Source organism: Hemitrygon akajei, chromosome 4, assembly GCF_048418815.1.
Source record: "Hemitrygon akajei chromosome 4, sHemAka1.3, whole genome shotgun sequence".
Classification (NCBI taxonomy): Eukaryota; Metazoa; Chordata; class Chondrichthyes; order Myliobatiformes; family Dasyatidae; genus Hemitrygon; species Hemitrygon akajei.
The window spans coordinates 81,096,575-81,123,109 of record NC_133127.1 but is presented as its reverse complement, the minus strand read 5'-3'; the positions used below and the strand labels follow the sequence as shown (position 1 = coordinate 81,123,109).

Sequence of the window (26,535 nt, the reverse complement as noted above, 5' to 3'; positions counted from 1 at the left end):
TCAGTCTGAGATGTTGTCTGGCCCGGCTGCCATACGGGAGTTGACTCTCTGCAGGGTCCTTTTTACATATGCTGCTCTTATAAGAGGGCAAAAAAATTCCCCAACACATACCTAATAATGATCCCTCTTGATGCTTAAGATGAGGTTTCTCCTGGCTGCTCTGTGAGTTATTTTGTCATTGGATTTGAAGGCAGCATCCTGGGCTTTTAGTAGGAGAGCACCTCTGCATTCAGGCAAGGGTTCTGGTTGGACCGAGATGACCACCCTTGAGGTACCAATGGCATCTCCACACTTACTGATATAGTTGATGACAGACTCTTGATCTCCTACATATGACAGCAGGTGCATATCACTCCACTATGGCATTACTACCCGTCCAATAAACAAATGCAGTGGACCATAGAAAGTGTGCAGAGGAGATTTGCAAGGATGTTGCCTGGATTGGGGAGCATGCCTGAAGAGTAAGTTGAGTAAACTTGGGCTTTTCTCTTTGGAGCAACGGAGGATGAGAGGTGACCTGACAGAGGTGTACAAGATAATGAGAGGCATTGATCATGTGGATAGGCAGAAGCTTTTCTCCAGGACTGAAATGGCTCATATTCCTTGAGGTCTTTGTCTTTGTTTGTGGCAGCCTCCTTGAACATCTGCCAATTAGTCCGTTCTAAACAGTCCTGGAGCATAGAGATTGCCTCATTAGGCCATACAGCGATGGTCCTCTTAGCTGGTTTCTCCATTTTCAGCAGCGGTTGATATGCTAGGATTAAGATAATGAAGATGTAGCCAGAGAGGCCAAGATGAGGGTGTGAGATGGCTTTGTAAGTTCTGTGTCTGTTTGTATTGACATGGCCCAGCCTGTTTGATCTCGTAGTGGCCATGGTGATGTGTTGGTGGAATTGGGGTAAAATGTCCTGCAGGTTAACATGACTGAAGTCTCCTGAAATTATGAAGTAACCATCTGGATGCTTGTTTGGTGGAGAGCTGATGATACTGTGAAGCTCTCCCAGTGTGACCTTGGCATTCACTATCAGGTGATGTAGACAGCAGTAAACTCCCAGTGCAGGTAATATGACCAGCATTTAATTGCAAGTAGCTCAATTTCCTCAGAACAGCGACTGGTACTAGACACAAGTTTGTGAATCAACCTTTGTTAATGTGTACACATTTATTTACAAATGGATATAAATCCATACATCTCAGCATGCCTGTGATATAAGGATTGACTCCATTGTAAGCAGTGTTGGTAAAAGACCAAATAATAGAAGAGGTAGGAAGAGATTAAGCGAATGGAGTTTAATGTGGGCAAATGCAAGGACATCTGCTTTGGAATGAGAGTGGGTAAAACAGACAACACAAAAGGAGATCATGCCAATGTCTGTGTCTGCAAGAATTGGGAAAGAACTGCCTGGCTTAATCCATCTTCTACATCTGTAGCCTTACTGACCTTAAATTTTCAAATCTGCTTCTTAGTAATATAACTCCACCAAGCACAGCCCAAAGCCTGGCTGTGAAATGAGAAGGGCTTGGCATGGGGCCAGCAACCCCATCCAAAAACAACCCAGAGCTACAGAAACAGCAACAGGAGCTCCAAAGACCTCATCCCTGGGACAGGAAGGATCCTTGAAGATCAGTTACACCTGGGGAGAACTTGAAAGAATGATCCAAGACAGAGGACTCTGGTGAGGTGTTGTCAGCAGCCTACGCCCCATTAGAGGTGATGGGCTTAACAACAACCATTGAAGTAATATATAAATGTGATAATGATGTCAGCCTCCACCTCCTTTTCAGGCAGCTGTTCCAAGACCCTCATCTAACTTAATCTACCTCAGGTAAGATTCTTAATTCACAAGAAAAACAAGCCGTACATTCAATCTTTATCAGAGGTGTAATTTTCCAGTGCTCACATTTCTTCATTGCACCCCCTCCACTATAATCACATCTTTCCTATCACGTGGTGACCGGCAATGTATGTAAAATTTAAGCTGTTGTCAAACTTTTGTTGTATGTATTTATGGCGCAACATCCTTATACTTGTATTCTGTGGCTCAGCTAATGCAAGTAAGCAAATAGCATGCCTAATTAACTATTTTATTGACATGATCTGCTACCTTCAAAGATCTGTGGGTATATACTCCCTTTCTTCCTCTGCACCAGTCAATATCGTCCTGGTTATTGTGGGTTTCTTGTCCTGTTGCAGGCTCCTCAAATGCATTACCTCACATGGATCTAGATTAAAGGAAAAAAATGCAGATGCTGGGAATCTAAAATAAAAACAGAAAAAGCTGGAAATAATCAGCAGGTTAGGCAGCATCTGTGGGAAGAGAAACAGACCTTGCGTTTAAGGTCAAAGACTCTTCATCAGAATTGGTTTAAAATATGATTTTGCCATTTTTCTACCCAAATGACCAGAAATATATATGCTCCTGCAATGCAAAGCATTCTTCCTCATTGTTAGCCACATGGACAATTCCAAACAACAAAAACAAAGACCTGATTATTGACTACAAGAGGAAGAAACCGGGGGGCCCATGAGCCAGTGTTGACTAGGGGATTTGAGGTGCAGAAGGTCAATAACTTTAAATTCCTCTATGTTATCGTATAAGAGGATCTATCCTGGGACCAGCATACAAGTGCCATAACAAAGAAGACATGGCAGTGCTTCTACTTTCATAGAAATTTGCGCAGGTTCAGCATGTTATCTAAAATTTTGAGAAACTTCTACAGATGCACAGTGGAGAGTATCCTATCTGGTGTTAGAGCATATTCTGGACTTAGGGTATGTAGCAAAGTATTAACTCCAGCAACTAACTTCAGCCACCAATCCTCAGACCTGAACATGGAATAAATATTAAACTTAAAATGCAGCTATGGACAATAGGTTCCTAGAACCATTAATTGAAAAATCAGACAATGTGGATTAATATTTATTTTGGTTGTTTGGAGTGTGGATGCGGAGGAGATATGGAAGTTATGTGCAATTCAAAGGAAGCATTGTAGATACATTGTAAATACAGAATTGTCCATTGATCTTTAGCATATAAAATGTCATGTAACGTTGGGTCAAATGGGCCTCTTTCTCTGAAAGGGTTTCAAGATGATGCCTGCTGTTACTCCTTTTGTCGAATAAAAGACTACTTCCTATCTATAGCTGTGTCTCTCTGGTCACTTTGTTCACATTACAACAACTGGTTACATCATGGCCTGGTATGTAAACACGGATGTCCAAGAACAGAAAAGCCTACAAAAAGTGGTGGATACAACAGAGTGCATCACAGGCAAATCCCTCCCTACAATTCAACACATCTACAAGGAGCACTGCCACAAAAAAAGCAGCATCCATCGTCAAGGACCCCCAGGCCAGGCTCTCTTATTTCTGCTGCCATTAGGAAGGAGGTACAAGAGCTTTAGGTCTCACACCACCAGGTTAGAAACAGTTATTATCTTTCAACCATTAGGCTCCTGAACCAGTGTAGATAACTTCACTCACCTCAACACTAAATAGATTCCACAACCTATGGACACACTTTCAGGGACTCTACAACTCATGTTCTCAGTATTACTTACTTATTTGTTATTATTATTATTTTTGTATTTGCACTGTTCATCTTCTTTTACTCATTGGTTGGTTGTGCATCTTTGTTTACGTAGTTTTTCATTGATCTATTGTATTTCTTTGTTCTGCTGTGAATGCCCACAAGAAAATGAATCTCAGGACAGTATATGATGACATTATGTACTTTAATAATAAATTTACTTTAAACTTTTGAATACAGGGATAAAGGGAAATGACATAGAAGAAGAGATGATGCCAGCATAGATCAGCCATGATCACTGGCATATGTCATGAAATTTGTTGTAGATTGCATTACATAATAATAAAAACTATAAATTACAGTAAGTACTGCATATATAAAAAAGAAAATCTGTTCCTGAAATATGGCTGGAAGAGAGGCAAGATGATGGCTTAACTTTCCTAGTTACAGGATTTTCAGATGAAATAGGTTGGGCTGCAAATGAGGGAGCTGGGGGCAATACTAAAATAACAACTTAGCTGTGAGAAAGGAATAATCCACAGATCCTCAAATGACACTTTGTGGATTGAGGAAAGCAACAATAAAGGGCAGCCACAATGTTAGGATGGTCTGAGCTAGGTGGAAGAGTAGATTCCAGAAAATTTCTGAAAATTTAAAAAGAGGGCAGAATCAATGAGGAATTTAATTTATGCTATTATAACTGGATGCAGTTGGTGTATTGTACATGAAGAGCACAACATTTCAAACTTGCATTCAGGAGAACTTTTTCAGTCAGGCCCAATAAGAGCAACTGCAGGACGAGGTCTTGGTTATGAGGCCTTCAATGTTCTCCTCCCATGACACAAGCAGCTGCCTGCTTGCCTCTAATACCTATGTTTCCTTTCACTGTTGTCCTGCAAAACACAGACCCATTGGTATCAAGTTTCCAGTGCAGAAATATACATGTGTGACTAGTCTGCACAATAAGCAAAGGGGCTACAGATGCTGTGCAGCGTTATGTTAAATAATGTGCTTGATTATGCAAACTGTATTTAAATTAAAATTCCATTCATCTTACTCCACTTCTGCAATATTTTGCTCTTAATTAAGATTTAATATAATGTTGTGGCACTTTACAAATGCATGAATGGTAATGCACCAAAAATGATTATTAATACATGGAAAGAGCAGATTTAATTTAAGCTCACGAGATGTCTAAAATGTCTCCAAGTATGGTTTTACATGGCATATAAATATTTTACTTTAATTATTATAAATTCTCAAGAACTTGCAACAGAGAAAGACTAGTTCCATATAGACTTAATGGGTCAGAACTTATTCATTTGTAAGGAATTCCTTAAATGACAGGAATTGTCAGTAATGACAAGTGCAATTGCTGATAGTTCCTTCAAAAATCCCACCAATATTTTATTATGGGCTAATATAGATCTTAATTTTGCATGAGCCATTATTGAAGAAAATTTGGTACTGACAATAAAATGGAACTATTAGCATAACAATGCATAGTCAGTAGCAGATTTTAAGAGAATTTCAAAGGAAGCAAAATCCATTTAAAGAGAGATTCAGAAAAGGAATTCTGGAGTCGTACTCCTTTCCCTTATTCATAATATAAAAACAAATCTAGAAAAGGTAGCATTTATTGCTCTTTAGGAAATGGAATTAACTGACCATTTTTGCAAACGTTTCACTGAAATTACTGCCAGTGCTGTTAAAGAGAAAGCTCTCGGATTCTGACCCAGCAATAATAGAAGGTGGCATATAACTTGGCAGTGATAGTATTTTCATGTGCCTGCTACTTTGACCTTCAAGGAAGAACAGGTCAACTAGTTGATCTGATTCAAGTGCTATTTCCTGAGATAAATTGAGCAGCAGTACTCTTTTATTTTTGGCTAGACCAGTGTAGGTGACGAAGAGGTGTCTAAGGTCTGCTGCTCAAGGCACCTACAACTTTTCATATAAGATTTGTTCATATTTTGACTTTTGCTCTGATATTCCGAGGAGTCCTTGGTAAGAGAGTATATAATCTAGCATAACAATGTCTTGGTGTTGGATCATAAATGAGTGCCTGACACAAAGCTGAAGATTAGTCAGTGGGGTTCCAGGATTGGTGATAGGACTTCTACTTGTGACACGTGTTGATGACCTGGATGAAAATATAGATGGATGGATTAATGGTTCGATGCACAAGATCCTGCTGCCTTGCAGGGTTCATCATTTTAAATTCAGATTTATCACTCTACAAGTTCAGATAATCAGATAAAGTGCACAACAATAGCGAGGGCACTAGGCATTTCTGGCTGAAAATTTCTTTGAGTGATATTACTTAAATTGAACCAAGTCATGTGTTTCAGTCTACAAATGCATCTTATGACCCTTAATGAAGCATGCCTACAATTGTTTGAATTTTCATTTTGTTTTTTTAAAGAATAAAGATAAGAATTTTCTCAGTGCAATAGGAAATGGTGAAACACTGCTTTGAGTACTAATCCACTTGTTTTTGAGATTTGGATTCCCATAGATAACTCAACTCTCTTCTTGTTATGTCATGATCTCATTTGAAAAATAAATTAGAAACAAGTTGTCACACAAACCAAAGGAAGTGAAATTGCACAAATAAGAATAAATAATACAGTGCCTTGAAAAAGAATTCGGCCCCTGCAACTATTTCACATTTTACTGTCTCATTTTCTAAATTAAAATAATCTGAAGTAAGATTTTGAGCTAATCTACAAAACATTGTGCATCATGTCTAATCAAAAGAAAAATTCCAAAACTTGTCAACAATTTACTAAAAACTAAACACCAAAATTGTGAGGCTGATAAAAGTATTCAGCCCCTTTGTAATTACTACGCTAACTTTCTTCAGGTGCAATATTACCTTACCAGTTCACCCAATTTGTTGATGTAAAAACTTGGAGGATCACCTGTTTCCAATGAATTCATAAGAATAAACACCCCCTCTCTCTGTAAGGTCCAACAGCATGGTAGATTTTCAACATACCAAACCAAAATGAAACGAAAGAGCATTCAAGGTAAGCCGGGGAAATGATAATCAAATCTTGGGAAGGGCACAAGACCATCTCAATGGCACTGAACATACTTTGGAGCTCAGTGCAGTCCATCATGAAAAATATGAAACCACAGCCACACTACCTAGGTCAGCACCCCCCCCCACCCCCAAACTTAATCACCGGAGAAGAATGGCACTTGTAGGAGAGGCTACTGTGACGCCAACAGTCACTCTGAGTAAGCTGCAGAAATCAGTTCATGGCTCCACAATCCCTAAAGCCTTGCACAAAAAGGGGATTATTGGAAGAGTGGCAAGGAAGAAGATCTCAAAGATTGAATTTAATGTCAGAGAAATGTATAAATATACATCCTGAAATGCTTTTTCTTCACAAACATCCATGAAAACAGAGAAGTGCCCAAAGAATAAATGACAGTTAAACATGGGAACCCCAAATTCCACTCCCCCCCAAGTTCACCCCTCCCGCACGTAAGCAGCAGCAAGCAACTTGGTTAAAAAAAAACATAACCGTGCCCAAAAAGCATTAACAAAGCATCACTCAGAATATACTGTAAAGATGTGGAAGGTGGTCTTGTGGTTGGATGAGATTAAAGTGGAATTTTTGGGCCTCAACACTAAGGAGGTACATGAGGCATAAATCTAATACTGAGCATTAGACAGGTAACAACATTCCTATGGGGATGCTTTTCAGCAGCAGGGACTGGAAATCTGGTCAGGGTTGATGGGAAGTTGAATGCTGCTAAATACAGAGAGATCCTGCATTTAAAACCAGCTTGCCTCTGCCAGAAAGCTTAAACTGGGAAAGACTGTTGTTCGTCTTTCAGCAAGACAATAACCCAAAGCATACTGCCAGAGCAACCATGGAGTGGTTTCAAATGAAAAAATTAATGTCCTTGAGTGGCCCAGTCAGAGTCCTAACCTTAAACTAATTGACCACCTCTGGCAAGACCTCAAAACTGGTGTCCATCACCGCTTCTCAACTAACCTGGCACAGCTTGAGCAAGTTTGCAAGGAGGAATGGGTAAATCTTGCTCCATCACATTGTGCAAAGCTAATACATACCTGGCTGTATTAGCTGCGAGAAGTGGTTCAACTAAGTACAGAGCAAAGGGGGATGAATACTGATGACAATTTCAAGTTTTGAATTGTTAGCTTTTCATGCTTTACAAATTTCACTTTTTTTTTGGGCTCCACTGTGAGATAAAATGAGCTTGTGATTCACAAATAATAATTCTCTGTTAAATTGAGCCAAATTCCTGGTTGTAATGTTTATTTGTGTGAATAAAGTGTTTGGGTCTGAATACTTCTTCAGGGCACCGTAAATGACAATAATGTCAACGTGAAAGTGATTGCCTACCACCAGTTTTGTTAACTAATGTATGAGCTGTATTAAGATACTAAATATGTATACTTATCTATAAAAAAGATAAAATATATTTCTTACACTATTTTGATACTAATGGAAAAAGTCTTGATTCACACTCACATCCTCATTCAACATTCTCCACATATGTCAGTTACACCCTTCTAGGAAACTGCCCAGTTAAGTGGCAACATATCAGTGTTCACAGAAATCTTTTAAAAGCATAGAATGATATCACTTGACGATGTTCAGGCTGGCCAAAAACATTTATTTGGGTTAAACCCAGCTCTTGGGGACTGGGGACCATAATTGTTCAAGAATGCATCCAGGTCTTTTTGAATATGATGAACATTTCTAGCTCCACACATTCTTTTGGTGAATATATTTCCAATCCTTGCAATAAATTCCACTCCTCCAAGGGAAAAAGATTATTCTTGTTCATCCTGTTTACTCCCGACTTCTCAATTTCTGACATCCCAATTAAACTTTATTTCCCCAACGTTCTTTTTTCTCATACTTCCAGCAACAGCTCTGCTCTGCACCCCACTGTTCCACCAACATTTATTTTTCAGCATGCCTCTCATTCATCTCTTTCTAGTTGCACTCCTCCAGTTAGATCAGCTATCATCAAGAGTCATTAAACACTTTGCTTTGATGGCATCAATAATATTTGTGCCTTCCAGTGAAGCTGCATTTCACATCTATTTACAATTTTGTGTAAGACATTGCTCATAATATGGTTACATCTGCTTTGGAGATGCCAAATGCAGATTGGGCAACCGCTTTGCTGGGCCCACCAGCTCAAGTCAAGTGTGATACTGAGCATCCAATTGCCTATCACCTTAGTTTGTCATCTTACTCCTAGCCTGATCTCTCTGTCTCTGGCCTTGCCTTTTCCAGTGAAGCTGAATGTAAGAGTGAGAAACTGCACCTCATTTCGGAATCAAAATTGAATTAAACAATTCTACATAATCAGGATTTTCTGTTTGTGTCAGAATTGGACAAATCTGATACAAGGCCATCCTCTTGTAACATTAACTTTGTTCTCCTGACAGATGCCACATGCCCTTTTGAGTATTTCTAGCATTCTCTTCTATTTCACATTTCTGGCAAGAGCTGTGCTCTTTACCTCATGGTTATATTACTTGGACTAGTGGTCGCCAACCTGACGATCGCGATCGACTGGTCGATCTTTGAGATTCCCCCAGTAGATCCCGAAAAAAATGAAAAATAAATACACAAATACTGTTGTGATGTGAGCATTATAAAAATAAGTAATACAAATTAGGATAGTGGTAATATAGCAATACTCCCGCTACTGAAAGCTGTTTGTAAAGAGAGATTGTTTCCGGGTTGCAGGGTTTTAGTTCCGTTCTTTCTGCCCAGTGTGCATGTGTGTATAGCTCCCGTCATGCACTGCGGTAGAAAAGACTGGAAGTAAAACCCCGCAACCTGGAAGCAACCTCTCTTTACAAATAACTTTCCGTAGCGGGAGTATTGCTATATTACCATTATCCTAATTTGTATTACTTATTTTTATAATGCTCACATTACAACACTTCTCCCTCTTTAAATTCCAACATTCCCCAAATGTAAATAACTGGGAAACAAAGAACACTGGTGTCATTATCTGCATACTTCTGAAACTTATACTAGTGTCTCAGTAATGGTTAACCAATACAAAACATCTGAACAATGTGGCAGATTCAACATTCAGTCTAACAAAGGAAACTGTCCATTCAAATATTCAGTCTGTCAGGAGGTTTGCGAGGGCGCTGTGCTGCAACAGATGAAAATTATGAAATCTAAGTACAGGAGCTGTCTTACTGACAGACACCCCACAGTCTGTCTTAGACTGGCTGTCTGTAGTTATGAGCCAAATTTCAGGGAACTAGCAGAAAGTATTCGGCCCCAGTCATCACACTGAGTGCAACAGTCAATTTTTATTCATTTATTTTTCATGTTGAACTAAAATTAAATAATGAAACATAGAATTAAAGGTGTTGTAATGTGAACATTATAAAAATAAGTTAATTAAGATAATGGTAATATAGCAATACTCCTGCTACGGAAAGCTGTTTGTAAAGTGAGGTTGTTTCCCGGTTGCGGGGTTTTACTTCCGGTCTTTTCCTCCTGGTGCGCATGCATGTGACTAAATGATTTACTAGGTCGATCTTGCCTTTCACCAAGGGTGAGGTAGGGGATCTTGGGCTTAAAAAGGTTGGCGACCACTAACTTGGACAATCTTAGTCACCACCCTCCCATTGACATTCCCTTTGTTTTCCCCCCTAACAATGTGCTACAGTACTGGTGAGCACAGCTCTGTCACCCTGCTATCACCATGACTTCCAATGGGCTACTGGCTAACAGTACAATCTGGTCTAATAGCACAGACTCTGGTGTCACAAGTCACTTTGCCGTTTATTGGTCTTCCAAGTACGTGATTACTTTAAAAATTTTTCATGAAGCAAGATGCCAGAAGCATCAGTAGACAACATCATAGTGAGGGAATTCTTGTATTTTATCTTAGCGAATAACACAACTAATCAGAAAGAAGAACTAAGAAATCGGAGCAGAAAGAGTAGAAGAACTAATGGGAAAATTCAATGCTAAATCAGGCAATGAAAGGAAAATTAATATTGAATTGCAAGTTACAAATGAGACAAAGGAAAAGTCAAAAAGAGCAATGTTTTAAGATAACACACACAAAATGTTTTAAGATGTTTTCTAAAATTTCAAACAACCATTCAAGCCGAGGAATGAAATTCAAAACTTAAAATAATAAATTTTCATTGGTAGAGAGGATAATTCTTACATGTTAAAAAATACCAAGTCTTGGAACACACTGACAAGACACTCTGCAGCATGCAGGCATTTTCGATGGAACTGTTGGCTAGCTATCAGCGTAATCCAGTTTGTCATTATACAGCTCTCTGATGCTTTGGCAAAGCTTTTGTTATTTTATTTAGTTTTAAATTTAATATTTAGTTTTAAATGTTTAAAGATTTATATTATATTATATGCCAATTACTGTTACATTTATTGAAATAATACCATGACTTAAAACATTACTTGATGTTGCTAAATAGGATGTTGGATTTCTTTGATCTGAAACTGGTTTATGACATATAACCATATAACAATCACAGCACGGAAACAGGCCATTCCGGCCCTCCTAGTCCGTGCCGAACTCTTAATCTCACCTAGTCCCACCTACCCGCACTCAGCCCATAACCCTCCACTCCTTTCCTATCCATATACCTATCCAATTTTACCTTAAATGACACAACTGAACTGGCCTCTACTACTTCTACAGGAAGCTCATTCCACACAGCTATCACTCTCTGAGTAAAGAAATACCCCCTCGTGTTTCCCTTAAACTTTTGCCCCCTAACTCTCAAATCATGTCCTCTCGTTTGAATCTCCCCTACTCTCAATGGAAACAGCCTATTCACGTCAACTCTATCTATCCCTCTCAACATTTTAAATACCTCGATCAAATCCCCCCTCAACCTTCTACGCTCCAATGAATAGAGACCTAACTTGTTCATATTTAATATACTCCAGACAAAAAAAATCATATATCCTTTTTATTAAATCTGTAGCTTAGTTTATGCACATTACTCCTGACCATTAATGCTTAAGATTTGTATAAACAGTAGCATTACTACAGAAGCTATCAGACAGGGAAAAGATGAAATACTGGTAATTATGCTTACCTGCCCTATAATGAGAGGAACTACTACAGTCATGAACAACTGAGAGAAAATGGAAGTAAATGGCACTGTAGATGAAGATCCCAGCTGCAAAATGAAAAATTATAAAATAAATAAAACAAAACACAATACAGACAACCAATCAAAACATATACCTATGTGTACAATGATTACATAAAAAAGTCACTACCTTCTTCAGTAGAAGTTCTTTAAGAACCATTGCGCCATAATTACACAAACACACACACACACAACACATAGACTTGAGTATTTAATAAGGAGAGTTAATGCACTACCTTAAAAACTTTACTGCATCAACATCATTAATTTCCCACATGGCGCTATATTTACTCCTAGCTTCATCATACACTTAAGACAAATTTCAGAACAAAGAATTGTTCTCAGTCTGTATTTTGTTGAATTCACTATTGTCTATAAACAAAAAAGGGAAATTTTGGGAGGCAACAATTTGAGATAATTTTTTCATCATTTGTCATTTAATACAGCAGCAATGTATTTAGCATGTTTTTGCAGGGCACCTGCATTTTAGAATGGCACCCTCCATTTTCGATTTGGAACCTGTGTCAACCAGATAAGCAACTGCGTGCATCCTTCACCAATCAAACTGAAAAATCCTCAGACTCTGAACCAGGAAGTATATATTGGCATAGTTAATTCAAATCATACTAACAACTTGAATTAAGCAAAGAGAGAAAGATGATAGGGTCAAGGAAAAAAAAAATTTGCTTTTTAAAAATAGCCTGAGGTAGCAACATTTTCAGTGCTGGCGAATTTGGTTAATAATAAGCAATCTGAAAAAAAACACTATCACTGGAATGAGCAAAAGTTACGTTCACTTTGTATATGGTATTTAAGTTTGAGAACTTTGCATCATTCTGTAATATAAACACAAGAGAGTTTGCAAATGCTGGAAATCTTGAGCAAGACACACAAAATACCAGGATATTCAGCAAGTCCAGTAGCATATATGGAGGTGAATAAACAATTGATGCTTAGAGGCAACATCCTTCATCAAAACTGGAAAGGAAGCGGGAAGAAACCAGAATAAGAATGTGGGTGAGGGGAAGGAGAACAAGTTTGTTTCTATGATAGGAAAGACCAGGTGAAAGGGAAGGTGGGAGGTGGGGGAAGGGGATATGAAGTAAAAAGCTGGGAGGTGATATGTGGAAGAGGTAAAGGCACGAAGAAGAAGGAATCTAATAGGAGAGGACAGTGGACCATGCAAGAAAGGGAAGGAAGGAAGGGAACCAGAGGGAGATGATCAACAGGTAAGGAGAAGACCTCAACTCCCAGAACCTCATCTCACATACTACAACTCTATGATCCTCAGAGCACTGATTATCAACTGCCACCATCCCAAACATCACTACAGGTCCTTTCATATCCTCCAACCTCAAACTTCTTAAATTGCTGAACTTTTTCTAATATCTTCCCTGTACCCCACCATCCAGCATTGCCTGGCTCACCAAAATTCCACCAGCAATATCCTACGACAATTACCAAGCATCTTCAGTTACAGGGTTATCATGATCCCATGTTGTTATAAAACTGTAATTGTCAGAAGTTTGATCTGACATAGTCACAGAGTCACAGAACACCACAGGACAGAAACAGGCCTTTCAGCCTATCCAGTCTGTGCTGATCTATTAATCTGTCTAGTCCCATCGATCTGCACCCAGACTGCAGCACTCTATATCCCTCCATCCATGTATCTATCCAAATTTCTCTAAAATGTTGAAATCAAACCCAAATCCACCACTTCTGCTGGCGTTCATTCCACACTCTCATCTCCCTCTGAGTGAAGAAGTTCCCCCTCATGTTCCCCTTAAACATTTCACCTTTCATCATTAACACGTGACCTCTTGTCCAAAGTTGTAGTCTCACTCAACCTCAGTGGAAAAATAGCCTGCTTGCATTTGTCCTATCTATACCCCTCATAATTTTGTATACTTCTAACAAATCTCTCCTTGTTCTCCTATACACTAGGGAATAAAGACTTAATCTATTCAACCTTCCCCTAAAACTCAGGTCTTCAAGTCCTGGCAACATTCTTGACAATTTTTTTTCTGCACTCTTTCAATCTTATTGATATTTTTCCTGTAGGTGGGTGACCAGAATACTACAAATTAGGCCTCACCAACATCTTATACAATTTCAACATAACATCCTAACTCCTGTACTCAATACTTTGATTTATGAAGGCCAAAGTGTCAAAAGTTCTCTTTACAACCCTGCCTGCTTGCAACACCACAAATATGGATCTATATTCCTAGATCCCTCTGTTCCATCCATCTCCTCAGTGCCCTATTGCTCAGCGTACAAGTCCTACTGGTTTGTCCTCCCAAAGTGTAACTCCTCACTAACGTCTGCGTTAACTTACGTTATTTTTCGGTCCATTTTTCAAAATGGTCCAGATCGCATACTGTAAGCTTTGATGGCCTTCTTTGCTGACTAATACGCCCCCAATCTTGGTGTCATTCACAAATCTGCTGATCCAGATTATTACATTAACATCCGGATTGTTAAAATAGATGACAAACGACAATGGACCAGGACCTATTCCTGTGGCACACCATTAGTCATGGGTTTCCAGTCGGAGAGGCAACCATCTACTACCACACTCTAGCTTCTCCAGCAAAGCCAAAGTCTAATCCAATTTACTACCTCATTGTAAATGCTCAGCAACTAAGCCTTTCTGACCAATCTGCCATGTGGGATTTTGCCAAAGGCTTTGCTAAAGTCCATTTAGACAACATCTTTTATGTTTTGCCTTCATCAACTTTCCTGCTAACTTCTTCAAAAAACTATAGGTTCGGTAATATTTTGAAACGCAATAATGAATAAAGAAATGAGAAAGAGTTGGTTAACCAACTTAACCCAAGGAAGATTCTATTTAGAAATGTTATTGAATCAAGGTTACATGATTCCATTGTTACATTTGGTATATTATATATAGGTATACTGTTAAATTTACAAATTAAAAAATCATTAGTTTTTCAATAGAACAGGATTTAAACCCAAATGAACTACAAAAATGATGCAAAATATGCCAAAGTACATTGGATTCACCTGGGTATTAGTTTCAGATCACTGGTTCAATTTCAAAATTATAGTTACCAATATACATATTGCATAATTTAAGCACAATCTTAAACACAAGGGATCTAGTACAAATTTGCTCCTCCTAAAATTACGTAACACAAAGATATACAGTCGGCCCTCCTTATCTGCGGGGGATTGGTTCCGGGACCCACTTGGATGCCAAAAAATGTGAATACTCAAGTCAGTGGACTTTAGGACCCGGCGGGGCTCCGGGGCTTATTTAACCTGTCTCAGTGCGGTGGACTTTAGGACCCGGCGGAGCTCGGGACCCGCCGCCCGCAGTGTTTCTGTTCTGGAAAATGATCACGATTGGAAAAAAAAGTGGAAATAATAAAGCGATTGGAAACGCCATTGGTCATTGGAAAAACGTTAGGCTACAGTTGGTTAATGATCAGAACAATTTTAAAGGGTAAAGTGAGAATAACGGAGCATGTGAAGGCCCTGCCCCAATGAAGGCTACAATTATTAGTAAGCAACGCAGTGGTTTAATTATTGAAATAAATACGTTTCTTAAGTGTCTTATATGCATAGAAAGATAAAATATATACTATATACTAAGACAAACATTTGACTAACTGACATTAAATAATACTGGATGTACCTGTTCCGACTTAGAGAACTTCCATTTTTTTTTATTCCCGATCTGCGGTAACCTAGGCACATCCTCCTGTATACTTTAAATCATCTCTAGATTACATATAATACCTAATACAATGTAAATGCTATGTAAATAGTTGGTATACTGTACTGTTTAGGGAATAATGACAAGAAAAAAAAGTCTGTGCATGCTCAAACAACAAGGGCTGGAGAAAGAACTTCCGGGTTTTCCCAATCCGCAGTTGATTGAATCCGTGCATGTGGAGCCTGCGGATAAGGAGGGCCAACTGTATACTATGTATTCCCTTATGATTTAGTAATGCAGTAAATGACAAAAGTTACAACTTGATAGCAACTATGTCAATTTTCTTACAAGTGCAGTTTTGCAATCATTCCTTATCATTGTTAGTCCACATTCACTGATGACTCTGGTATACTACAAAAGATCTATGAGCCACATCTGGCTGGGGGCTGGCCAATCAGACCTGCACTCGCTGTCATTTTTGATGTCAGCTGTTCTGGCTGTGGGTCCTCAACTCCTTAAAATTAGCAACTAATGATAGTAGCCGGAGAAATATATGGAAATCAGGAGGAATGCAGTGGAGGCTGCACTGAAGACTTGAGGTAGGACACCTCCCCACTGCTCACTAAGACTCTGGGACTAGAGATCCAAATTAGCTAAGAACTCAAGGACCAGGAGAACTTCCCCCACCCCCCAAAAACACAATAGCCTCATTAGCTCAGCCCAACCATACAGCTCTAGATATTGGCATAATTTTACATTTGGAATAGATTTTTCACAATAAAACAGTGGCAGTACTGGTAAGCACAGGTTTATTTCTGCATAACACAGGAACACTGTACTGGGTACTCAGGTCTGAAATGGTGCTAAACTGTAGGATTGTTGTCCAACAATCTTTCACTGTATAGCAATGAGGTGAAGTATTGGTCTGGAAGATGGGTAAGAGAACTGGAAATGTAGCACATGAACCAAAGTGAAGGCAGTAAGTGGAACAAAGAGAGGACAACTGAATAGTGAAGAGCCATCAAAGAGGTAGTAGCGCTGTAACGAGTACATCTGTCAGGAAATGGTGAGTTGGACAATGAAATAACCAAGAATGGAGCAACGAGGAGTTATTGAGTGGAGCAGTGAAGAGCTAAGTGGAAACACCAAGTAAAGCAACAAAGAGATGGTAATCAGAACAGTGAAAGGGCTCTACGTGGAATGGCTAGGAGTAGTGAGAAGAATAGTGACATGTCAGTGAGTGGAGCAGTGTGGAAAAAGTGAGGCAGCAGGAAGTATTCTTTTGTACAAGAAGGAAAGAAACAAATCAGAATTTGGTGATACACAGTTAAGCCGTATCTTGTGAATGTTCTAAGGGAGTGGTTTGGATTAGAAATTTGGACTCCTGTTGTGCCTCCTGCTTTTATTCCACAAGAAAAAGAGCCGTACTTTCTCTGGCATGACAGTTCAGAGCAGAGTGTGCTTTGAGGATCTGGTGATATGCATGCAAACCTGGACGCCAATCAGGAACTGAACATCCAGTTGAATGCGTGCTCATATAGGTGGACAATTAAGATAAAGTGCAGGAAGAATGAACATCAATACTGTTTCAGTCAGCGGCAGGCCAGAAGTCAATTTTGAAAAAATTTGTTCCGCTTAACTGATTACTTGAAGAAGCGGATTGAATGACAGTTAGTTAAAGTGATAGAAAATAGAAATGTAATGTCTAAAGACAAATTGAATAAGATGGCCAGCAACCAAAAACACATACAACGACCTTTCCAGTCCCAAAGGACCAAAAAAAACTGGGGGAGATTGGTGGGTTGGAGGGAACACTATTATGGGTAGAGGGATGAAACAAACCATCACCCATGTGTAACTGAGCACATTGTGGTTGAAGAATGTATATCACTCACCTAGCCATCTATCACCTGCAAACCATTAAGTAGGAAGAAGAAGAAGGAAGAGGAGGAGGAAGATAACAATATTACATTGTGCACAGCAGCTCCTGTTTTGCTTTGGTAAAACTAGAACTGATCTTCTTTGGTTTAGTTGTTCAGATTTTTGATAAATGATGTTGAAAAATATAACTTTTTACTATAAAACATTTGTTTTATCTCATTTTAAAGTGATTTGCAGCCTGTGAGGTGCTTTTAGAGTGCAATAATTGTTGTAATTCAAAATACTTTGGATAGATACCCAATTGCACTCAAAGTATATGGTTTCATTCAAAGTGGTTCCACAGCTCAATCTCCTGAATGACTGAAACACCCTGAATACCCTGGCTGGCTCTGCTGTTATATTATCAAAATTACTAACAGAATAAATAAATCCACATAATGCAATTCTTGTTAAGGAGGTATGAAGTAAAACAAGAATAGCAGAACTTCAAAAAGTTGGTCAAACATAAAGTAAAGTAATGCACACAAAATGCTGGACAAACTCAGCAGGACAGGCAGCATCTACGGAAAAAAGTATAGTCTTTTCTTCCCCTGTCCTGATGAAGGGTCTCAGCCTGAAATACCGACTATACTCTTTTCCATAGATGTTGCCTGGCCTGCTGAATTCCTCCAGCATTTTGTGTGTGTTGCTTGAATTTCCAGCAGCTGCAGATTTTCTCTTGTTTCTGAATAAAATAATTGCCTAGGTTGGCACACTATTTTGTCTCTGGTCTCACCCAGGAGAGGTGGAGAGTACTAACTCCTCTTGAACCCATCAACAATTTTATCTGGAGACTTTGCATGATACCATGAAAGATGAACGGGTTGCTGATATTCTGATTTATAGCTTTCAGATGAGTTGAAAGTGGCAGAACTTCAATACCTAAAAATCTAAATGATTCCAAAAAGTCAGGGGCAAAATAAAAAAGTGGTTTCTGTCATGCCTCATTTGGCATTGGAATCTTCTTTGCACACCTTCTACTAGCCGTGCTTCAGTAGACTACAATGGGCTTGCAATAACAGGCAGGTTAATGCCAAACATTATGATGAACTCAACATCACACTGTAGGTACTCCAACATTGGGATGTAGTGAATCGGTGACAATCCTCTGATTGTCTCCAGTTTAGAGACAAACTAAACTGGAGATATAATCTTCTGCATAAGAAGGCTAGGAAGTCCATTGAAATGATTCTCAATGATTCTCAAGTGGCTAATTAAATACAATATTCTTTCGGCATTAGATAGGGCAATTTTTATAGCAAAGATTCCAATGAAAATATGGAAAAGGTGACTAGCCACAAAATATTCACAAATATTGTCTGTAATGATGGACATTTTATTTCTCTTCACATTACTTGTGAAATAAAGGAACCTAAAGTTTTGTGATTGCATTTGGGGCCAAACCAAATCACTAATAAAGGATACACATTATGGAGGATAACATTTAAAATCAGATCTCTGTCACTTTTAATGTCCTTCTTCACCCAGATTTAATGAGCTTATCTAGTCTCTGTTCATGTTGTTTAAACATGAGTATATGCAGTCCTTCTTCTATTTGGCATCCACACTATTATATTTTAGGGGGAGGGGGAGGAGGGAGAGAGAGAGAGGGAGTGTGTGTGTGTGTATGTCTGTCTGTCTGTCTAGGGGCTTTCTCAAAGTCCAACCCTACAACCCTGTTGCTAGAGATAGAAATGGGTAAGGCTGGTCAGTGGGGCTCTGGTGAAGCTGCATAGGCCAATCCCCTATCCTGTGGGTACAATGGATTACAGAAACATTGTTGAACTCCAACTACTCCAACCATAGGGAGGTCATCGGTGGCCTATGCTCCACTGGGAGCTAAGGGCCCAAGAAGTGGAGTGTGAAAGAGGTGAGAGGAAGGAATTAGGTCTCCGATAGAAATTATTGGATGAAGAATAATATCACTTTGTACACTGTTGATATGTAAAGGTTGAAGCACTGTCAAGAGTACCTGGTGAAAATTTCTGATTGGCACGATGCAGTTTGGAAATTGTTGCAAACATGACCCCCGCCAAGCAAAAATTTTCATTTGCAAAACACAAAAACATACTCATGTAATCCTTCAGAAATCTATTTTAAATCTTTCAAATGTTAGAACGGTTTGGCACAGACAGCATAATCAGAAGGCATCATGAAAGCTGGTTACCACGAAATCCAGTAAAGAATTCAACATCCTTTACCCAAATGGTGATAAAAATGTCGAAACCGCAAGAAAGGAGTGTGACTGAATTTAAGAGAAGGAAGAGGGAATTAGAGATGGTTTAGCTGATGGATTTAGTTGAGGGAAAATGGAGCAAAATCATCAAAATGGACTGGTTGATCCAAACGGCAAGTTTTTTTACTTATATCCTATGTTACAGAAGCAGACAATTCAGCACCAGTGATGCAATACCAACAGTGGCATTTCTTCTTTCTTTCTGAAGAGTCCTGGAAACAATTCCCTCAAGTGGCTATACAGTTTCTTTATCAATCTTCTGACTGGCTCCATTTCCATCTCTCTGATAGGGAGTAAATTCCAAATTATAACACACTTCCACGTTTAAAAAAAAAGCTTCTCATGCATCCCCTTTGTAAATGCTGACCAAACTGTGGCTTTGTAGCGGTGTGCTACACGCAGCGCTGCAATAACGACACGGAGTCGGTGAGCTGCAGTTACAAAAAAACTTCATTCAAACATCACGGCCTCACTTTAAAGCCTTCCTGATCCCACCTGCCCCGGGCGGGAATGCTGTAGGGGGCGCGTATTCACACTCCCGTGCCGCGCGCAGGCTTTCCCCCTTGCTGGTGAAGCAGGCTTGGCGCCCTCTTTGGGACCTGCCTCAATGCCGACGCGCGCCACTTTGTGAGCCGGATCGAGTGCACTAGGAAGTGGGTCACCACATAACCCCCCCCCCCCCCCCAGAACCGGTGATACACCCCCCAATGTCCACAGTCTGGGTCGGACTCTGTTTGGGAGGTCTGCCTCTGCGCCGCGGTGCCTGAATCTCGACCGGCTGTGCCGTCCACATTGGCCGGTTTGAGTTGGTCCACCGTGAAAACCACCTCTTTCCCTCCAATGTCCAGCACGAATGTGGACCCGTTGTTTCTGATCACCGTAAATGGCCCCTCGTAGGGCCGCTGTAGCGGTGCCTGATGTCTGCCCCGTCGTACAAAAACGAACTTACAGTTTTGCAGGTCTTTGGGTATGCAGGTTGGGTTCTGCCCATGCTGTGAAGTGGGTATGGGGGCCAGGTTACCGAGCCTCTCGCGTAGTCTGCCCAGGACTGCTGCGGGTTCTTCCTCTTGCCCCCTTGGGGCTGGTATGAACTCTCCTGGGACAACCAGGGGTGCGCCATACACCAACTCGGCCGACAAGGTGTGCAGATCCTCTTTGGGCGCCGTGCAGATTCCGAGCAGGACCCAGGGAAGCTCGTCCACCCAGTTAGGCCCTTTGAGGTGGGCCATGAGAGCCGACTTCAGGTGACGGTGGTAACGCTCCACTAGTCCGTTCGACTGTGGGTGATAGGCAGTTGTGTGGTGCAGCTGTGTCCCCAAAAGGCTGGCCATAGCTGACCACAGGCTGGAGGTGAACTGGGCATCTCTGTCGGAGGTAATGTGGGCCGGTACACCAAAGCGAGATACCCAGGTGGCAATCAGTGCCCGGGCGCAAGATTCGGAGGTGGTGTCAGTGAGCGGGACTGCCTCTGGCCATCTTGTGAACCGGTCCACGATAGTCAGGAGGTGCCGCACTCCTCGCGACACTGGCAGGGGGCCCACGATATCCACATGAATGTGGTCGAAACGCCGGTGGGTGGGGTGGAACTGCTGCGGCAGAGCTTTGGTGTGCCGCTGCACCTTGGCTGTTTGGCAGTGCATGCACGTTCTGGCCCATTCACTGACCTGCTTGCTGAGTCCGTGCCAAACGTACCTGTTGGCTACCATCCAGACGGTTGACCTGATGGAGGGGTGCGCTAAGTTGTGAATGGAGTTGAAAACGTGCCACCGCCAGGCTGCCAGGATGACGGGGCGAGGTTGGCCAGTGGTGACGTCACAGAGTAGGGTCCTCTCACCTGGGCCTACGGGGAGGTCCTGGAGCTGCAAACCGGAGACTGCAGTCCTGTAGCTAGGGATCTCCTCGTCTGCCTGCTGCGCCTCCGCCAGTGCTTCATAGTCTACCCCCGGGACAGGGCTTGGATTTTAGGGCGGGGGAGGGTGTCTGCCACGACATTGTCCTTTCCCGAGACATGCCGGACATCTGTCATGTATTCGGAGATGTAGGACAGATGTCACTGCTGGCGGGACGACCAGAGTCAGATGCTTTCGTGAACGCAAAGGTAAGCGGTTTTCTGGTCCATGAAGGGCCTACCTTCTAAGAAGTACCTGAAATGCCGGATTGCCAGGTATAGCGCCAACAGTTCCCAGTCGAAAGCACTGTATTTCAGCTCGGGTGGTCGTAGGTGTTTGCTGAAAAACGCCAGGGGTTGCCAGCGACTCTCGATGAGTTGTTCCAGCACTCCACCGACTGCCATGTTGGATGCGTCCACCGTGAGGGCGGTAGGGACGTCCATTCTGGGGTGCACTAACATCGCGGCATTTGCCAAGGCTTCTTTGGTTTTAATGAAAGCGGCGGCTGACTCCTCGTCCCAGGTAATGTCCTTGCCCTTACCCGACATCAGGGCGAACGGGGGCGCATGATTTGGGCAGCTGAAGGGAGGAAGCGGTGGTAGAAATTCACCATACCCACGAATTCCTGAAGGCCTTTGATTGTGTTAGGTCAGGGGAAATGGCGGACCGCGTCTACCTTGGCGGGCAGAGGGGTTGCCCCGTCTTTAGTAATCTTGTGGCCCAGGAAGTCGATGGTGTCGAGCCCGAACTGGTATTTGGCCGGGTTGATTGTCAGGCCGTATTCACTCAGTCGGGCGTAGAGTTGATGGAGGTGGGACAGATGCTCCTGACGACTGCTGCTGGCTAGGAGGATGTCATCCAAATAGATGAAAGCGAAGTCCAGGTCGCGTCCCACCGCATCCATTAACCGCTGAAACGTCTGTGCGGCATTCTTTAGGCCCAACGGCATGCGGAGGAACTCGAAAAGGCTGAAAGGGGTGATGACTGCTGTTTTGGGGACATCGTCCGGATGCATCGGGATTTGATGGTATCACCGGACCAGGTCTACCTTGGAGAAGATCCGTGCGCCGTGCAGGTTTGCTGCAAAGTCCTGAATGTGCGGCACAGGGTAGCAGTCCGGTGTTGTAGCCTCGTTCAGCCTGCGGTAATCGCCGCATGGTCTCCAGCCCCCTGTTGCTTTGGGCACCATGTGCAGGGGGGAGGCCCATGGGCTGTCGGACCGCCGTATGATCCCCAATTCCTCCATCCTCTTGAACTCCTCCTTCGCCAGCCGGAGCTTGTCCGGTGGAAGCCTTCGAGCATGGGCGTGGAGGGGTGGTCCTTGTGTCGGGATGTGGTACTGTACGCCGTGTCTGGGCATGGCTGCTATGAACTGCGGTGCCAGAACCGATGGGAAATCCGCCAAGACTCTGGTGAAGTCGTTGTCGGAAAGCATGATGGAGTCTAGGTGTGGGGCCGGCAACTGGGCTTCACCCAGGGAGAATGTTTGAAGAGTCTTGGCGTGGATCAGTCTCTTCCTGGGCAGGTCGACCAGTAGGCTGTGAGCTCGCAAAAAATCCGCTCCCAGGAGCGGTTGGGTTACGGTGGCCAGAGTGAAGTCCCACGTGAACCGGCTGGAGCCGAACTGTAGCCGCACTGTACGGCTGCCATAGGTCCTTACTGTGCTGCCGTTCGCGGCCCTCAGGGTGGGACCCGGTTCTCTGTTGCAGGTGTCGTAACTCGTCGGAGGTAAGATGCTGATCTTGGCTCTGGTTTCGACCAAAAAGCGGTGGCCAGACTGCTTGTCCCAGACATACAGGAGGCTATCCTGATGGCCAGCCGCCGTAGCCATCAGCGGCGGCTGGCCCTGGCATTTCCCAGGAACTTGCAGGGCGGGTTACAGCAGCGGGCTTCTGCGCCCCACCGCTGGTGGTAGAAGCACCATTGTTTGTTGGTCTCCTCACCCCTGCCTCTGGGGTTAGCGGGCTCTGTGGCCGGGCCTGGTCTGGGCTGCTGCTGGGAGCGTGGCCTGGTGATCTGTGCGACGGACGCCCCACTCTCCATATTGGCTTTCCACAGCACGTCTGCCCGGGCCGCCACCTTCCGGGGGTCGCTGAAATCCGCGTCACACAGCAGCAGGCGTATGTCCTCGGGCAGCTGCTCCAGGAATGCCTGCTCAAGCATGAGGCAGGGCTTGTGACCTCCGGCCAGGGACAGCATCTTGTTCATCAAAGCCGATGGTGGCCTGTCCCCCAAACCATCCAGGTGCAGTAAGCGGGCAGCTCGCTTGCGCCGTGAGAGTCCGAAAGTCCTTATGAGCAAGGCTTTGAATTCTGTGTATTTGCCGTCCGCTGGGGGCGATTGTATGAACTCCTCAACCTGGGCAGCTGTCTCCTGGTCGAGGGAGCTCACCACGTAGTAGTAACGTGTGGCATCTGAGGTTATCTGCCGAATGTGGAATTGGGCTTCTGCTTGCTGGAACCATAGGTGAGGTCGCAGCGTCCAGAAGCTTGGCAGTTTTAACGAAACTGCATGAAACAGATGTGGCGTTGTTCATCGCCGGTCCAAATATCGTTTGGGCCGTCGTGGTCACCAATTGTAGCGGTTTGCTACATGCAGCACTGCAATAACGTTACGGAGTCGGTGAGCTGCAGTTACAAAAAAACTTTATTCAAACTTCACGGCCTCGCTTTAAAGCCTTCCTGATCCTGCCCTCCCCGGGCGGGAACCAGTCCCGTGCGCGGGCTTTTCCCCTTGCTGGTGAAGCAGGCTTGGCGCCCTCTTTAGGACCTGCCTCAATGCCGGTGCATGCCGCTTTGTGAGCCGGTTCAAGTGCGCTGGGAAGTGGGTCGCCACAGCTTGATCCTTGAACAATTTAATGAAGGGAACAGCTTCTCTCTACTTATATATGTAATGCCCTGGTTAAGATTTCTACTGCTATGCTGTGAGGTAATCTGTGTTAGCAGTTTTCTGAAAAAGCAGTGTGCCATGCTGCAAAGTGTGTTTTCAGTTCAGCTAAGGTAAGCATGCATGTTGTCCAACTTGGAAATGTGAGGCTGCAAATCAGGATTGTGAGATGTGGGAGAAGGTTAGAGAGCTGTGAGGAAGAGTTTTCTGAAGACAGAGTCTGATTCGTGGTCTTTAGGCGGGAGATGCGGAGAGAAGATTGAAAAGATGGCCCGTAGGATTCGATTCAATGGTAAGATGCTATTGCAAGGAATCCTTCACAAGACGAAGAAGTCCACGATAGGAAATTCTACCAGTGATTGGTGATGAGAATTCAGTGCTGTGAGTAGCGGTTATACCCAGCTTTTAGAAGAGACATCTCCAATGATCATGTGCACATTTAGACTAGTCTAACTGTAATGGGCCCTTTTATTTATTTTTTCTTTTTCTTAATAACTGTTTGATAAGACTGAAATTAGTAAATATACTTTTGTTATACTTTTATGTGGTGTACAATCTGTTATTTCTTGCTGACTGATAAATGTGCACGAGCATATTTACATAGCATTCGCTCAAATTAAGATTCCTTTAATCAGAACATCCCAACAGTATGATTTGGTTGAAGCCCAAATCATACTGACCCTAGATGTATACAATATATGAAAAGTAACCTTCTCACGCTGTTAACAAACCAAGTTTGCATATGAGCCCGGTGAAAGGGTTACATTTATCTAACAGAACGTAACCTTGCAGAGCTCCATCGAATCTCCTCTTAACCTTTGTTGATCCTAGAGAATAGCACAGACTTTGTCACTTTGAAATTATTCTAATAGTTTACTGCAACTTTCCTTAGAACTTCACAGCTTCCCAAAGTTTGGTGTATATAACTGGACACAAAATAGCATTAAGATTGTTATAGCCACGTGTGGTAATGGGGAGAAGCTCCCACTACCAATTAAATGTTCTCAATGGCATGTGCCTCAGATAGCCTCTGACAACGAAGTCCAGCTCCTGGCCTTCACAAGTGGCTTAGCTACCAAGCTGGTGGAACTGTTTCTACTGACAGGAGAAGGGGCAAAGGCAGTTTACTGGCACCTTAAAACCAGTCTCTTCAGGTAGATGGGGCTCGTCAGCCGTGGTTGGCAGCTCATCTAGAAGAAGGAAAACTCTAATCTGAAACTTTCCCCGAGGGAAAAATCCACAGCTGGAATCCCTAAGGCAGCCCTATATTGAGTTCACTGCTGACTGGCAACTCCTGCGACGCTGCTGGTACCAAACTGTATCGGTCTCTGCCATTCCTCTGGGTTTATCAGATGCATAGAGAGGGGGAGCTTGCTACATGGGCAACAGCCTGTTCTCCATATCATACTGCCCAGGCTTGAGTATCTAAACAGCTAGAATGCAATATCCATGGTTAACTCTGACTGATGAAGACCTCAAAAATAAAGCACTGTATTATCCATAGAATTCGGAAAATCTACATGGCACATTTATACTCAGTGGCATTTTATTAAGTACAAGAGTAGAACACAACATGGTCTCCTGTTGCTGTAACCCATCCTCTTCAAGGTTCGACATGCTGTGCATTCAGAAGTTCTCTTTGACATGGCACTATTGATTGGCTACTTAGATATTTGCATTAATGAGTAGGTGTACAAGTGTACCTAATAAAGTGGCCACAGAGTGTATATCTAAGCCTTGAATTAATATCAAAGACAGCAGTATTCCATGCACTGATTCCTGAGGAACAGTGCTTTTACATATCATCCAGTCCAAAAAAACTTCCTACGATTATTTTCTGCCTTTAATTCAAATCTCCTATCTATACTGCAGCTGACCATTTAACGACTGTCTTACTTCAGTTAATTGCACTGAACCATCAATAACTTACTTGAAAATCCTTGTGAATACCATCTATTTCATTCTCTTCATCACCATTCTCACTTATCTCAAATTGGTCAGACCCAATTTGCCTTTAATAAATCTATGGTAGCTAACTTTATAAGTATCTTAAAGAGCACCTGGAAGTTTTCTGATTATTGTTCTAAGTGGAGCTTCAGAGACAATGGTGCCTAACAGCCACTCCTTTGCTTGCATCTTTGGACACATATTTAATATCTCTATTTTTCCCTTTCAGGGTTCTGTTGAAGACCTTGACCTGGAGTTAAACACTGACTTCTTTA

At 42.3% G+C, this 26,535-nt stretch overlaps 1 protein-coding gene across 3 annotated transcripts in view; it reads right to left on the bottom strand.

Moving 5' to 3' along the window:
• slc10a7 (solute carrier family 10 member 7) overlaps window positions 1-26,535 on the bottom strand; it is a 233,959-nt gene that overhangs the window by 50,222 nt on the left and 157,202 nt on the right. For 2 of the 3 annotated variants that reach the window (XM_073042940.1, XM_073042941.1), the window contains exon 7: window positions 11,641-11,724. In XM_073042940.1, the coding sequence (XP_072899041.1) occupies window positions 11,641-11,724 (84 nt within the window). Of the gene's footprint in view, window positions 1-2,107; window positions 2,224-11,640; window positions 11,725-26,535 lie in introns of those variants that run through there. The other variant, XM_073042942.1, reaches the window with a different exon arrangement.